The sequence below is a fragment of the Strix aluco genome, chromosome 21 (genome assembly GCF_031877795.1).
Source record: "Strix aluco isolate bStrAlu1 chromosome 21, bStrAlu1.hap1, whole genome shotgun sequence".
Classification (NCBI taxonomy): domain Eukaryota; kingdom Metazoa; phylum Chordata; class Aves; order Strigiformes; family Strigidae; genus Strix; species Strix aluco.
In genome coordinates, this window is record NC_133951.1 from 10,913,874 (window position 1) to 10,930,583 (window position 16,710).

The 16,710-nt window shown below is 42.2% G+C and overlaps 1 protein-coding gene across 2 annotated transcripts; it reads right to left on the minus strand.

The window, feature by feature from the left end:
• Positions 1–8,563: 8,563 nt before the first annotated feature.
• KPNA2 (karyopherin subunit alpha 2) lies at positions 8,564–16,669 on the minus strand. Of its 2 annotated transcripts, none has more exons than XM_074847455.1 (11): positions 16,027–16,669; positions 13,997–14,112; positions 13,762–13,899; positions 13,260–13,348; positions 12,180–12,448; positions 10,946–11,040; positions 10,583–10,846; positions 9,712–9,945; positions 9,443–9,625; positions 9,185–9,334; positions 8,564–9,077 (listed from the first exon to the last, which is right to left on the minus strand). In XM_074847455.1, exons 1-11 carry the CDS (start codon positions 16,217–16,219, stop codon positions 8,985–8,987), a joined length of 1,824 nt encoding a protein of 607 aa, XP_074703556.1. In that variant the 5' UTR covers positions 16,220–16,669; the 3' UTR covers positions 8,564–8,984. The 2 variants fall into 2 exon arrangements, with proteins under 2 accessions (XP_074703556.1, XP_074703557.1); XM_074847456.1 differs by lacking the exon at positions 16,027–16,669 and adding an exon at positions 14,839–14,893.
• Positions 16,670–16,710: the final 41 nt, after the last annotated feature.

Genomic DNA, 16,710 nt, shown 5'->3' on the forward strand with positions numbered 1-16,710 from the left:
ATGTACAGCGTCTCACAACCCATGACACAATGACAGGCTTTGCACAGCACTTTTAACAGCCCAGCACAAAGGGCAAAGCCTAGCTTCAGTCTTTAAGCACGGTGAAGTATCTTAGGCCCAAAATATTTTCCCTGATTTGTTTTACGTTCAAAATTGATGGGAATGCTGACTCAAAGTACAAACTAGGTCTTCAAAAGTCCTGGGCCACAAAGAAAGTCTCTTTCTGAAAAATATTTCCTTTATTCTTCCATGATTTCCACTTATTTATCCATAATATACTGTTGATAATACAATTTCTTTACCAGACTCTTGGACGACTGACTTTGTCATGTGCTTTGAGAGCTACACGCTAAGTATTCCAACTGAAATTACTAAAGTTTCCTGAAGAACCACATGTTCCCTCATGCAACTGCTCTGCAGGACTTTCTCATGTTGCTTTGTGAATGAAGCAACTGTAGAATCTCATCCTTTGATTTATTTGACTGATATTAGGTTCATAAAAGACCTTACAGAATAAGACAGTTAGAATCAGTCTCCTCTGAGTGACATGTATCAAGAATTTACTTTACTACTCTACTACAACATCTGTCTCCAGATATTGTCTGATTCAACTTGACATGGTGTGTATTTGTCCCAGTGGTATGCAGCTTAGACAAATGAAGTGTTATTAGGAAGACTGTCAGCCCAAACAAGTGTTTAAGAGAGTTGACATACAGCACTGTTTTTGACCAAGCCACGTTATTTAGCCACTAAAAAAATACCAAACCTTCTCTAATCTTTCTATCCCTTGTGGCCCAACATCAATTTGAAATAACAATTCTGTTGTCTGCAAAAGATGAGCTGTAAAATCTCCTATATTGTAAGTCATTCTGAGTCATAATTATGCCGATGCTGAGAGCAGGGTGCCACTGACAGTGATGGCAAAAGCTGACTCGGTCCTGCTGCTATAAATTCACCCCTTAGACACTGTTGATCAACAGTGATACATTGGAAGCTAGCTGCCATGTTAAATCAATCTCTTGGTTTGCCTGATTAACATCCTGCTTAGGCCACAGCCACTATTGTCATGCTTTGGAAGAAGTAAAATATGTTCTGTGATGCACCTTCCATCTATGCAGCCAAGAAAAGCAGTGATGCTTTCCTGACTCCCAAAAAACCCTAGAACAATATCTGACAAGCCTTAATACCTTGGCATAATTAGCTTGTTCTTATTAGCCACAGTTATTTATCTAGATATTCAGGGATTAAAACCTTATGTTTCTAGCTGTACAGAATTCCACACGTCAGGGGTTAAGATGAGGGTTACAGGAGGACCAATTTATCCCATTGCAATCTGTTGCAGGGACTATGGCTGTCAGAGACAAATACTGATATAGACAGTCAACGAGGCTGGCAACAGACTTCTCTGCGTGTCTAATGTTGGCAGAGAAAGCAGCATCTTGGGGAAGCGTAAGCTGCTTAAAACAGCCCTCACCTGGTAGCTCTGATTTTCTGTTTCTTCAAGCAAGTGGAAGTTTTTCCATGTGTCTCACAGAAGTTACCTCCAAAGATTTCCATTCAAGAGACAAGATTAATTTCAGGAGATTTATCAAATTATGACAATATTGCGTGCTTCTACAGGTAATTGAATCTGCAAGGTTCAAAGAAAAAAATAGCTAACAAAGCCTTAACCCCACAGGATGATTATTTTCTGCCATAGGGAAGCAACCACTGAGATTCAGAATGAGCTGTTTTAAAATGTGCACACTGTATCTACTCACACAGTTTTCTGAATTACTGGAAAGAACACAGGCTAACCGGTTTTGGAAGCACTCTGTTTTGTCTTAGATTAACAAGTCTGTAGCCATCTATAAACATGCTACATGAAAACTAAATCTATAAATAAGATCAATCATGACACAAAAGCATTTCTAGGTTCAATAAACACAGCAATCCCTCTTTTTTTCCCATCCAATTACTAACACTTTCTGAACTGCAGAAATACCTAACCCATCCACAATCTGGACAAGCTTCTTTTGAGCTTTCTTTTAACAGAATCACCCACAAGTCCCCCGTGAAATCTATTTGAGAGGATTTAAGATAAAGTTGTCTCTAAAATTATTTCACCCTAAAAATTATAAAGCAAGGTTGCATGCCAGATAAGAACAGCACAGATATTTAAGTAGGTTAGTGGGTCTAGTGAAGTGCTAAAAGTAACCTAAAGCAAAATCTGTCACCATGTGTCTTGAGTCATTCTTTCACTCCACTCCTGAAATCCTTTAAAATAGAACTGGAGGAAAGGTGGTTTTTTTCTTTTCTTTTTAGCAGTAGAATTCAGGGGCAATATGTCTAATTAGGCAATATGTCTAGCAAAAGATGTGAGGTCTGGGCTTGGCAATCGCATGTAATCACCCTGCGTATGTACTCATTCACTGACTGCAAAATTTGGGTTTTTCGAGCAAATGTCATATCTCATTTGTTCTGCAAAGTGCCTCGCACAGTTTGGTTGCTACAAATTTAACGAGCAGATTTAACAAGCATTTGGATTATATTGCTAGAAAGACACTATGTTCCAATTTGAGTTTAATACATAGTTGGTTGGCTATGAGGAAGTACTTTTTGTGTGTGTGTGTGTCATGTTTACTCCTGGGGTTTTTTTTGTTTGTAACTATGGCACACTGAATTCTGTTGACAGCTGCAAATCTGCTGTGCAATATAGCAGATCAAATTTTGTATTTTGCAGCAGTATAAGATATCTGCATATGCTCTTGGTTATACTGAACAGAAAAGTTTTTAAAGGTAGTCCGGTCAAAAGACAGTTGCAGGAGCAGGCTAATCTGCTAAATTTTCTTAAGTAATTCCTAGGATTATTTGCTATTAAAATTGGTTTTATCAGAAATTATTAGATCCCCATTGTCAGTCTTCCTCAATCACCTCTGTTTTTCCTTTCTGACTTAATTTAAATCTCGCACAGTTTTTACCATTCCTCCTCTACTGACATTTTCCTTTTCTAATCCATGTCTGCCCACAGGCTGCAGGTGTTGATACACACTTAAGTACAGATGGGGTAATAGCTTCAATTTTAGGAACTATATAAAACAATCTTTCTATGCAGAGGAATGATTTCTGCTTAATTCAAGTCAAATTTTGCAAAGCAATTCTTCAGAAATGGAATGTGGCTGTCCTGTCTGTCCCATCCCCCCGTCTTTATTTTCCTATATTGGTAATGTTCTCTCTATTGTAAGTTAAATGGACTTCAGCAATGAGTTTTTTTAGCCATTAGGGGAAAGGAAATGACATATGGAGAGAATTCAAGTCCCTCCTCATTCCTAGAGAGTCTATCCAGAAAGTTAGTATGCTGAGCTCCGTCCAAGTGTCGTTTCCTGCTCAGAATTGGGAAGGGGAGCTGGGGGTGGGAGGAGAGATGGATACGTAACATTAAATTGCTGCTTCTGATTAACAGCAACATTCTGCAAATGATTTCACAGTATTGCTTTGAACAAAATTGAACCTCTGCAGCCCAAATATGTGTAGCAATCCACTGATGAAAGAGCTATTTTTACATCTGTTTCATATAGTGGGTAAAAATGAAGTGATTTGGATGGTAGAAATGTGCCTTGGAGATTATTCAAGATTTTCTGATAACTTTGTACATCCAATCTTCCACATGCCCACAGAGCATTATTACACACTCCTGGTATTATAGCTATTTTACCACTGTGAACCTGTACACAAAGCAATCTGTTACAGATAACAAATCAGGCAGCTTTCTACTATTTTTATATACATATGATTTTTTAAAAAATTATTTAAAATTTTAAAAAAATTATATATCTAAAAATCACACCTTCAAAAGATGATCCCATGATTTTCATTTTACATTGCAATGCAAATTGAGAAAGATGTGAAATAAAGTAGAATGCTTCCTCATTATACTGCCTCTTTTGTTGAGCTTATAGGTGTAATCCAACCTCTTCCACAGTGAAATTGGTGCCATTGATTTTGCTTTTAGTATATCAGTCAATTGAAACTCCCTTCCTGATGGATGTATGATTTATACATCACTTCTGGATTTGGCCTGTTGTTTTATTTAAATGATTAGAACAACATTTTAATGTGGTCAAGCAAGTTCTGCTTAATAAGAATTAACAGGATTTTTCTCCACCCTGCTTTAATTTTTCTCTCCTCTCCTCATCCTTTTAAATCCCAACTTCACTTTCCTCCCACTAATGACACTCCCTAGGGCAGTGGGTGAACTGCAACCTGGAAACAGGCCATGGCTCTTCCACGAAATCTTCTGGCTTCTGCGGAAGAGCGTCCATTTCCTGGAGCCAGTCTGAGACAGACAGTGCTCTGCACTCAGAAAGAGGACTGGAATCCAGTGACCCTTATTCCGTATGAAGTGCTATGAAACTCACAGCAAATCAATTTTTCTTTAGCTGTCTACATGCTGAGTTTCTGTACGACTCGTATCAGTGCCATGCCGTGGATCAATAAGAAGCGTTTTCCAAACACAACGGACAACTTTGCACACTTGTAGCTTGAGTGTTCTTGTGAATGCTTTTTTTCTGAAATTTGCAATTGGGTTGGGTACACCCCTCAACCTTAGGAGGGGTCACCTAATTCCCCCAGACTTTTCTCCTCACACATTCCCCTGAAGGTGAGTCAAACTTAAGTTTTTAACTCGGACCAAAGGGTTAATGTGTTTCCTATTAGATTTTAAGTGAAAGTCCCAACATTTTCCTCTATAGGCCAAATGTCACCAGTCACAATTATCCTTCATTAATTACTTGTTTTGAATAACAGTACTTTTTCCACAAACTGCACATACTCCCAAAGCTTAGACCTGTGCTTAAACCTTATGTCATATCTCATCACAAAAGAGATTCAATACTCCTGGGGTAATCCTATATTCACAGCAAAAGGATAATCATGGCCAGAGGTGCCATGGTTTAACTAGAGGAATGGACATTGGGATTCCCAGGCTCCAGGTTAATTCTGCCAGCTACTTTCTGAACATCTGTGGATAACTTTCTTTTATCTCAGTTTGCTCTGCTGTAAAATAGATTTAGAAACAGAAGAGATCTGTGAAATATTGTTGGCTAGTGAATTCCTTTTCCTGTAAACTTACAGCTGTTCCTTTTTGCTGATATACCACTGTAGTTCTGTGCAATTTAAATCATTCTGTAGAGAGTAGCAGGAAGCAGCTTCACTTAGAGAATATTTAGGTCTAAATCGCAGGGAAATAAAAAATAGATTTCTTCTTATCTAACAATTTCTAGCTTTTCCACAGTTTAAACTGTTCTTCCTGTAGTGGAAAATGAACAGCAGGATTGCAAAGCCTCTGCTCTTCTTTCAGAGCCTAGCATCTTTGGAAACAGCAAGTGGAAGCAATCACACAGGCAGCATCTGCTAGCATCAGAATTTCAGAGGTGGTTACATCTGCTGAGATCTTAGACTGAAATCTTGCCATCACTCCACAGATAAAATAGCATTAGCAACAACTGCATTCCAAGCCAGTTGATGTCAGCAGGGGTCTGTTATTGTTGCTCTCAGCACAGAGGAGCTGGCAGACTGACACACAGGCCACCAGACATTTATTCCAGCCCTTGTCCTCAATTAGGCATGTGCCAAATAAAGAAGGCTAGCTCTTAAATCTGGCTGGGCAACACCAGAAAAAAACCAAAACCCACCACCAAAACCCAAATCCCAACCAACAAACCAAGAACCAGGAGCAGTAACAGTTCTCCTCTCCTGTTTTGCTCCTACCACTTTTTTAAGCTAGACACGCAGCCTAATGGGTGACTGTGATCCCAACCTCAGAAATAGTTTGCATTTTCTTAGAATAAGGGGTGACTCACTCCAGTCACTTACTCATAAGCACTGTAGATTGTTGCTTGTGGAAATGCGTGCTGCCAAGAACAGGGCTCATTGGTGGATAGGCTGAACACATTTTTCTTGGATAAAAACAAAGTCTCGGTCCCCAGAACGTTAATTATTAAGCCACGGAGCTGTCAGGCATCTAGAGAAGAATTTGCAGTGTTCTATTATTAACTCAATGTATTAGAAAATTGTGAAACAAGTACATTGGGAAAAAAAGTAGAGACAATGCTATTCAGCAAGCGTTCTGCATTCTAATCCACTTTACTATATACAGAGATAGAAAAGTCAAATTAACTGCATATATGTTAAAAAGTGATTAAAGCAAGGAGTCATGCTTGAAACTAACAGTGCCCTGACATAACACTTTTAAAAGATTATACCTTATATTCAGTATTTAATCCGGTTAAATACTCGGAAATTATCACATAGATGTTTTCTGTAACTACAGGAGGTGCACCAATGGATTTTCTCGGTGTTATCTTAACAGGAAAATAATGTACATCATACCTGAGTGGTCCAGGCTGGGTGAAACTCCACACGAACCTCTTAAAAAGCAAACGAGACTGTGAGGTTGCCTGTAGCACCCTCTACCGGAAGATGCCATAGAGTTAGAAAACTAAAATGACACAAGAATTCTGGATTATGTTTCACAAGTCATTGTGTCATTGCCCTTATAAACCTACAAACATTAAGTATGCGGAAGCAATGATTTAATTTATGAAAGCTTACTCTGCATAACTGCTTTTATATAGGTTAATTCTTTCAGTTCTCTACAGTTACACAGAAAATCGTGATTTTTTAACTGATGCTTTTATATCAAAGTTGGACAATACAAAGGACACACGAGGCTTCACTACAGATGCATAAAAGCCCTATTTGGTTGTTTTTTCCCCCAGAACATTAGCGGCTTTGACATTGCAAGGCAGATGGTTCTTTCCGCTTTGCATGGGTACCGCTAAGATAATACCAGGATCTGGTCCCACGGGTGTTGCAGTATCTGTGGTGCGAGACTTGCGTTCTGCTCCTCAGTCTGGCACTGCCTACAGCTTCTTCTGCAGGTGCTGGATGGCACCCGCAGTCTCCCTGTTAGTACGGGGGGCTGGGAACATCCCACGGCCCCAGAGCAGTCACACCCTTCTTTTGACAGCACAGGCATGGAGACAGAAGGTTAGTAACACCGACACCAACTTCTCCATCAGGAGATGCAATAGAGTTACAACAGGCATTAATCTGTCTTTAAAGACTCCTATAGTATAGCTTATTACTTGCTACAGCTTTGTTTTAGGGTAAAGAAAAAACATTTGAAGTGGTACAGTCAAAAGTATGAAGCCATCATTAATCAGTTCAGGATATTGTGATTTTTGTGAGACAATCTTTTGTGACATGTAAAATCTGCAAGCCCCTGTTGATACACCAGGGACAGCACCATAAGTGTCTCTAAGGCTGTTCTGAACACACAGGGCTTAACTAGCCCAGCAGAAGTGTGCTTACGCAGGTGAGCTCACAAGGGATTGCTTTGCAGGAAACATTATTGCTGCTAACCATGAAATATGAACGCATATGCAGACAAATTACCTGCTACCTTTTGTAACATTATTATCGTCCAGCAGTAGCTAACATCCAAGTGGCTTGCACAGAGAAGTCATGGGGGGGGCACAGGTAATCATCAGCCTCCAGCGAGGGAGGGAACCATTACTGCAAGCAAATGTGAAACAGGCAGTAGCAGGCTTGCACCACAGTAATGGAAGCGAGAGTGACATCTTCCAGATTAGTAATAACTCTTTAGCTGAGTCCTTCAGTGGCAGTACATAAGAAGGGTAATCTAGGTTTAGAAAAAGTGTCCTTTTAAAGATCAGGTATTCTTAATGAAGAATTTAAAGAGAGTTACACCCAAATCCACTTATATAATGCATACGCACTTTAAAAGAGACTTGAAAGCACAGAAGCAGATTAACGCACAAGATCAAACCAGATTCTTTCATCAGGCTCACTTAATAGAGTACAAGGGGCTTTTTGTTTTGTAGTTGTTTGTCTTTTTAGTGTGTGTCTGCCCCCCCCCCCCCCAAAGGCAGAAGCCAAATTCTGGGAGAATTGCCTACATATTAGATTATTTTTTTCCCTACCTTTTATTAATAACTGAAGTGACATGTCAGGCTTTTGAAAAATCTCACCATGAAAAACTGACCTCTCCTGCACCAGCATAAGAGTTAGAGAAGCTCAGAGAGCTGAGTCAATATAATTATTCAGACACATTGACTCCTGGGAGGTTTCACTTAATGAAATAGTTCAAACCCCATTTTTCCAAAAAGCTGGAACATCATACTGCAGTTCTTTCACTCCACCCACTACCCCCCAAACCCCACCCTGCACAATCACCTTTAGAGACAGAGTTGGCTACTGTTGAGTAATTATTGTAGAAGTAAAGATTCCAAGATCTCTAGAGCAGGCAAGTGGCAGGCAAAGCATTTCCTATGCTCGATGCTAAGGCTACCTAGAGAGAAGCAACAATTAATTTGTTCTGCAGTAACAGAAGGCTGCTAGACAGGAGTGAGAGCTTGGGGTGACCAAGCTGTTTTAAAACCCCCATCTTCAGAATTTTATCTCTCATGGTTTAGACCTACATTCTTGCCATCATACATTTTTGATTAAGTAGACTTACCATAATCCATCACCTTTTAAGAGAGCAATTGACACAGGTCAGTTCGATGTATTGATATCACTTTATTGAGCTTCAAATATAAATCCTCTTTAAAAGCCTACTCAGCATATTGATTACAGCAAGAGGTTGTGCAGAACACAACAGGTTAGGAAGAGGTTTGCAGAGTAGCGGCTTATGCATTGTGAGAAGCCTGTATCGTGCACTTACTGTCCCTGTCAGGGATAAGGATGCAAGAGCCAGAAAGAGAACAAGTATTTACAAGTATCTCTCAGAAAGAGTGAAGTTTACAGCTAGAAATTCACATAATATGTACAGGTTTGAACGGTTCAAGTACATTTCAGTTGGACAAAGTGCTACAGGTCACATAAAAAACACAGTAAAAACAAGAGGACCTATTAAGACAAAGAGGTGGCAGTCATTTTTGTGCCAAACAACTTGTAGGTGGTTGCAGTACATGCAAGATCTAGAAGTTGAAAGTATTTGGAGTATTGCCCTGAATGTGGAAAGTGTAGCTGGCAGCAGTAGATTCTGGTACAACATTTTGGTCTTCTTCCTCCTAGAAGAAAAAGAAAAGAGTTTTCAAAGAGCAGTAGCATTTTAACCCAGTAGTCAGTGCTAGAATAGAAAATAAAAGTGGAAAAAAGCCATCCTGCAGCCACTTACTTCTGCTGAGAAGTATTTCTCAATCAGGCTGGATGAGGCTTTGTACACTTGTTCATTTTCATGTGACTGAAGAGCTTCAATTTTGTCTAGACCCCCACACTCCTCAATCATGAGGCAAAGTTTTTCAGTCTCATTAATCTTCTCAGCAGCCTGCAAGAGACAAGCATGGAATAACCTCAGGAAAGATGTATGGCACCAACTACTGGAGAACCATTAGCAACAGCTTGGACAATGATTGAGTATACTGCATCCACATACCAAGAAGATATTAGAAATAGCATCCAGGATAACTAGCACAGTTTTGCTGTCTTTAGCTGAGAGGAGATTCAGGAGGGGTTCAACAACACCAGCCTGAACGAGATACACGATCTGGTCAATTGTTCCACCACTTGTGTAGTTAGTCACAGCCCACACAGCTTCCTTCTGAGATTTGAAATCCCCCTGTAAAGGTAAAAGCAGGGTATTTGAACACAAATAGTGGTAGTAATAGCAAGAGCCTCAACATAGTCAATGTTGTTTTTATTTACCTTCCTCAGAATACCAATGAGATAAGGCACAAGACCATGGTCCACAACTCTCTGAATCTGATCCTGACGTCCAGCAGTGATGTTGGACATCGTCCACGCTGCTTCTTTTTGAATGTTGTTTTTATGATGAGAGAGGAGACTTGGAAAGACAGATAGTGCTCCCGAGTCTATAACAATCTGTGTCTGCTCATCAGTACCAGTGACAATATTTCCTATGGCTCTTAGTGAAGGAGTCTGAAACAAATACGAGAATAGTACTTAGATTAGATTATACCAATTTTCCTGTGTTTGAACAAATACAGCCATACTTGATGCCCCTCTGCTCTAGCCTTCCCAGTTAACAGCATGATATGCTATGTGCTGATGAGTTTTACACTCCTCGTTAGCATTACACATGCAGACATTAAGCATGCTAAGACTGCACACCTTCCAAGGCCAGTCTGCAAACAACTACCTGTGACAGAGCTTAGGAAAACTGTCTCCTAAGCATTAATGCAGTTTTATTATACTATAATTATAGCATGCACAGAGCCCACTTCTAAACACCATCTCTAGAATTTGGATTTGCAACAACAGCTTAGAGTTAAAAGCAAGCTTTAAGGATGTTGACTGTTGTGCTGGCCTGTGTGTGAAATCCAGTGGTTATGTAAAGAAGCTTGATAATCATCAACAGCAGTAGTCTGTCTCATGTGGGGCAGTCTCCAGGCAAGACAGAAGCTCAAGTCTTACCTATGCAAAACCTAGAGCAAGCATCCAATTGCCATGTTAAAAAAAAAACAAACCAAACATTCAGTTACGTGGACACTATTCTAACTGCAGTTTTATTCATGACTCAAATCAAGCAACAGCAATCTGCATGTCTGATGCTTACCATTATTGGCAGTTCACTACATGCCAGGAGCTTCACAAGTTGTGGCACCAATCCAGTTTTCACTACAACTTCTATCCTGTCATTGGAACCATCTGTCAGATAGGAAAGTGCCCAGCATGTGTCTGCTAACACTTCATGATCATCATGGTGCAAGAGCCGAACAAGAGTTGGAAGAATCTGCTCAATAGCTTCTATGGGTGGTGCAGGATTCTTATTACGACACAGGTTTGAGAGGGTCCAGGTGACATTGCGTAAATATCCAGACTGCAAGAGTTGAAATCAATGGTTAGGAATTGTTTAGTTATTTGAGCTCTTTTACTCATTTATTAGTAATTGTAACTTGAAATCATACCGCACACTTACAGCCAAAGAAGAGAGATCAGGAACAGCTAGTAGACTCAGCAGCGGCTCAATTGCACCAAATTTAATAACCAGATCTCTATAGGTAGAACCATCCCCTGAGAAAACAAGAAAAATAGCCAGAATAGAGGGACATGTGCATACAGAATCATTATGTGTTAGAGGATGAATTCTTCTACTGCTTAAGAAGGGCTAGATAAAATAAGAAATAGTAGGACAAAAGGACTAGTGCCATGGTTAAGTCATATGACAAGCATGTGTTTTTCTAATCAAGTCACTGAGCTTAATTTTTTTTTCTGTTGGAAAAAGAGCTAATTTAGCATATGTTTTCTATACAGCTTTTCTTAGAGTTCATAACTAAGCAGGGACTTGCATGTTTTTTGAAAACACATCTCAGCCCTACCACTAGAACAGAGCTCTTCCCATAATATGGGACTTCAAATGCATTATTATAATTTGTTGCACGACTGGATTCTATAGTATAATGCTGATGGAATGTCAGACTGAATTCTTCTATTGCAAGGTACAAAAAGTACCTAATAATTAAAGTTTAAAAAACTAAGGACAAGCTTTAAGAAAACTCAGATCAAACAAGGCTTTTGTTGAGCTCATTTTCTCTGCGTGAAGATTCAATATTCTCTAAGGCACAGCTGTTGGAAACAATAATAATACAGCAAATAGATGTTTAAATATATTATTGGTTCTGACCAGTTTGTGGTGTGTGGGTTTTTTAAAGAATGGGATCCAACACTGGTAGGTCAAGTAATCCTGAAAGGGTGCATGAGAAACTTCAGTATATAATACTTTCACATCAGTAAGTAGCTGTCTGAAAGCAAGGAATATTTGCCATCACATACACAATTATGCGAGTCATCTGCTTCCTCCCTTCCCCCTTCTAGTCAACACACAGAGCAGAGCTCACTGGTAGTCACAAAAGCATCAAGTGATATGTGAAAGAGCCCTATGTGGTAGCATGGTTCTATAGTTCTATTAAAGCTGAACTGAAATATGGAAGCAATCCACAGACTGCCAGGTATTGCACGAGACATCTTATACCAGGGTCTGAAGATAAAGAATTGTCTGTAGCATAGCCTACATTGCAGAGCATGTCTTTACTTGAAAACCATTAAGGCAGAGTTCCCAAGAAGCTCAGCATGCTGCGTGACATGTCGGTAGTCATGTCCTCCTGTTTTACATAAGGGAATGGGTCTGAGAGTTGTGTAGCATATTGACATACCTGCAATATTTCCTAACGCCCACACAGCCTGTTCACTGATGTGAGTATGGGGAGAGGCCAGTAGTGAAATAAAGGCTGGAATAGCCCCTCCATCTACTACTGCCTTTGTTTGTTCTGATGTGCCAGAAGCAATGTTGGTAAGTGCCCAGGCAGATTCAAACTGAATAGGACTACAGTCTGCTCTGCCCAAGAAGGAGACAAACTTTGGAATCAAACCAGCCCGAATTATATTGTCTATTGGGGGCTGCTTCTCTCTTGAGAGGAGTTTCCTAAGGAGGGAAACAAAGAGAAAGCATTATTTTTGCCTGCAGATAGCTGAACAACAGATTAAACAGTCTAAAAAGATCCTTATTTAAAAAAAGGTTTAGCATTGCCTTAACATTCAGAGAAGGCAATGTGACATGAAGGAGAAATACAGACAAGCTGAACACTAGCTTCCTAAACCTCTGTTAACATTGGTTTTGGCATGTCTTCACTATATGAGAAGTTCTACTCAAACTCTGAAATAAAGCAGACCTGCAAGAGTCATAATCCATCTGAATCGTTAGAGGTTTCTCAGCAGAGGGAGGTTAATGACTGCCAGAAGCAGCACTGCAGCAATATACGAGCTTACTAAAGCAGATTTTAGATTTGGAAACTTGGCATACTTCAAACCCCAGTCATCTTACTGTTCACATTATTCTAAGATCACTGCACTCAAATATTGTAGTCAAGTGTTAACAGTTTAAAGATATCTTGTTTTGTTACAACAAAGGGTTTATTGTTATTACTCCTGCAATTCTAAGATGGACTACTGTTTATTTTGCCACCTCAAAACCACTAGAAAGAATTACTACTTCCTAGTAAAATGTTCAGGCACTTTAAACATTCAAAAGCCACATGGTTTCAATAAAATCATGACTAAGTTAAGTGTGCCTAAACAATGTATATAAGGCTGACTCAGGTGTTTGTTGAAATCTTATCTGATAAGAAGAGCCATAGCTGCTGCCAGAAGCAGACACTTAGGCTCATAAGCCAGTTCTTTTACCTTGCCTAGTTATTGGCTTGCTCAGCTGAATTGGGTACCTCTGAACTCCTTACCTGGCAGCTTGAGTAGCCTGTAGCTGAAGCTCCATATTATTACCATTAACTCCTTTGACTATTTCTTCAACTGACCAGTGTGCTGAAACCTGCACAATAAAAAAAGGTTACATGAATGCTTTGTTGGGAGAGGCATATGTCTTCACAACCACTGAGGCCTTCTATACAATACTCTGAATAGACCCCAGTTTACAACCACTTTCTTTGTTAAAAGATCACACCACTACGTGATGCTCCAAAACCTCATCACCTACAGTTATCTGAACTACCAAGAGCCTTTTTTTAATCAAGTGCTTCACACCACTGTTACACAAGACTTAAACACAACTGGCTAAGCCATGCTTCAAGACTGTTGTCCATTAGAGTTGGTAGTATAGACTTAAAATTGGTAATGTATACGTAGTAGTGGTGTCCCCCACACAAGAAGGGATTCATATGAGTGCAGCTGCATAAGCTTATATCGCAAGACCTCCAAGAGTGCCTGTTCCAAGTACCTACTTACCTGATTGTTCCTGTTTTCCTGAAGGGGAGAAGTAGCATCATCTGGCAAAGTGTTAACATTTCTTCTCTTAAACATCTGGTCATCTTTCTTAGCTTTCCTCAGCTCTACATTGACTTCAATACGCCGCCTTCTCATTTCCTGAAGGATATACATTCATAGTAGGTTCTTGGCTTTTACAACTCACATTTAAAAAGATGATGGCTAGATGAAATACTAATTGCATCAAAATACTCACTGTAGTATCCTTTCCTTTGTTCTTAAATCTGTTCAATCGAGCTGCTGCTGTATTGGCATTCTCGTTAGTAGACATCTTGTTTATTAGATTTTTGAGAGAAACAGATAAAAAAGCACCTGAAAAGAGAGCAAATAATAAACAGCAAGTTTAATTCACAAGAGTTAAATTTAAAAACTGGGATCAGTACTTGATAATGGGAGACACTTGCCCAAATTAGATACAATAGCAGCCTCTGGCTCGATGGAAGATACTAGTACTTAAAAGCTGTCTCTTTAAACACCTAGACATTACAGCAAGCTCTAGCATTAACACAAAAGCGGTAGACACACACATTAAGGCTCTTCCAGCCACAAACATTACCGGAGTCATTGTTTTTACGAGCAAGATTGCCCTTCCTTCCCATACACAGAATTTTAAATGCTATTTTCGCTGTGTCATATATCAGGCACCCCATCCACTCCCACCCCGACCCTCTTTGACGGGACCAGCGAGACCTCGCCCTGGGAAGGACCCCCGGGGGGGTTTGCTGTGCCGGCACAGCCAGCAGCATAGAGCCGCAGCTACACTAGTACCGAGGCAGGCCGCTGCAGCTTGGCCAGCTCCAAGGTAACCCACCGCATAAGGGCTGGCTTCATTTCGGCCACAACACGCAGCCCGCTCTGGGACGCGCCAACCCTGTCAGCCCCACTCCAGAACCCGAAAGGCTCCGGGAGGGAGCCCTCCCGTAGGGGCTGCCCGACTACCGACCGAGCCCAGTCCTTTCTGACAGGCCAGCGCACGGCCCGCATCCCCGCTGCCCCACATCAGGCTCCCCCTCCCTCCCTGTCCCCACAGCCGGGCACCTCCACCGCGGGCTCCGCGCACAAGTCACAGTCCCGCCGCCGCTCCCAGCCCACGCGCACGCTGCCACTACCCCCGGCCCCTCCAGGCGGGATTTAAATTTCCCGCGGCCTCGCCCCGCCATTGGCCCGTTCGAGCCATAGCAACGCTCTGATTGGCCAGTTTGAAATGCGGCTCGTCTCGCGAGGGAGGGGAACGAATCTCTACGGGGGCTCCCGGAAGAGCCGCCCGGACCTCACGGATTCAAACACCCGTCCCCGCCTCCGCACTACAACTCCCAGCATGCACCGCGCAGGGACGGCCGCGCTTCCCGCCTCAGCGGCTCGGCGGGAGGCGGCGCAAGGCATGCCGGGAGTTGTGGTTTCCTGAGGGGGGAGGCTCTGGGTGGGGGGGTCACCCAGGGAACGAGCGGGGGGTGGCTGCACCCCAGGATGGGGTGAGAACAGGGAGGTTTTCACCCTCTGAGCAGTTTGGGGCAGTAACATGTCATTTCCTCACATACAGCCTAATTTCTACCACAGTAACCCTCAGGTGATCGCGGGCTTTTCCTCAGACTCCCCGTGTTGTCTCCTAGAAACAGGAGTGCACAGGAATTTAAAGAAAACGGGATGAAAGCAATTCACCAGCAATCAGAACAGATCAAAGCTAAATCATAGAGTAACAAAAAAAAAAAAAAAAAAGATGCCTGCCCTAGCGACATGCCCAGAAAATCGACAGATTTGAGATTGTTTCAGAGGGGTTTGGCCTAAGGGATGGAATACAAAAGAAGCAACACCCTGTTTCACAGGAGATGTAATTCAAACCATAAAAACGGGGGGAAAACATGTCTCTGCCAGCACCTCAGGCATTTCAACATCTATAACGTACAATTCAGGGTAGGGATGTGTCAGAGATGCACATTGATACACCTATGTGTTAAACCATTACATTAAACCATTTATACTGATCTGTAGATGCACACATTAGCTGACAGAGATGTATGCAGAGGAGGAATTACCAGTAACATTTTACATAGCTGGTTTTGGGCCTTACAGTTCTGAGCTTTGTAAAATAAAACCATCACAAACAAGAACATTTAAGCAAGAGCAGGGAAGTCAAGAGAAGAGAAAGCACATAATTCACAGATATACTGAAAAGGACGATTTTGAAAGAAAAAAAGCAGTTCAGAAGTAGAAATCGAGGTAAAAGACCTGGTGTGTTGAAGGCTGATGTGAAGAAAGTCCGCCGGGTCAGAAATCGCTGGTCTGGAGCAGCGTAATCTGGGCGAAGGACACAAGGGGAGTGGACGGGTGGGTGTTCCAGGGCAGGGAGAGGGCTGGCAGAGATTTGGGAAACTCGATGTGGCTGTATGCCAGGTGCTGCAGCCCGATATGGGGTGAACATGTCTTGGGACAGGAGGGAGGTGTCACAGCTTGAAGGGCTGTTATCAGTACAGGAAAGCGACAGGGTGGAGGGAGCTGGACAGCCGGGGTGGAACGGCCCCACAGTGGCTGAGCTGGGGCTGAGGTAATGGGGCCAGCGGAGGGTGCGCAAGCGGAGAGAAAAAGGGCCGCGAGGAGAGGAAGACCCGTGAGGGGAGAAAGCGAGCGTGGAGCCGGCGGGATGAAGCGGGGCGAATGGCAGCGCGGCGCTCGAGCCAGCGGCAGGACGGTGGCAGGAAGCCGGGCGTCGGGAGGCCCGTGAGGGGAAGTGTAAAGGCACGGGTCCCGGGAGAAGGGCCGCGGTGGCTCGAGGTGGCTCTCCTGAGGCGGGCGGGCGGGCGCGCGCGTTACCGGCCGCCGCGCGAGAAGGGCTGAGGGCACGAGCCCGCCCCCTGCAGGCAGCGGCAGGTCGGCCTCGCGTGACGTTAAAGGGCGGGGCCTCGAGGCCCGTCG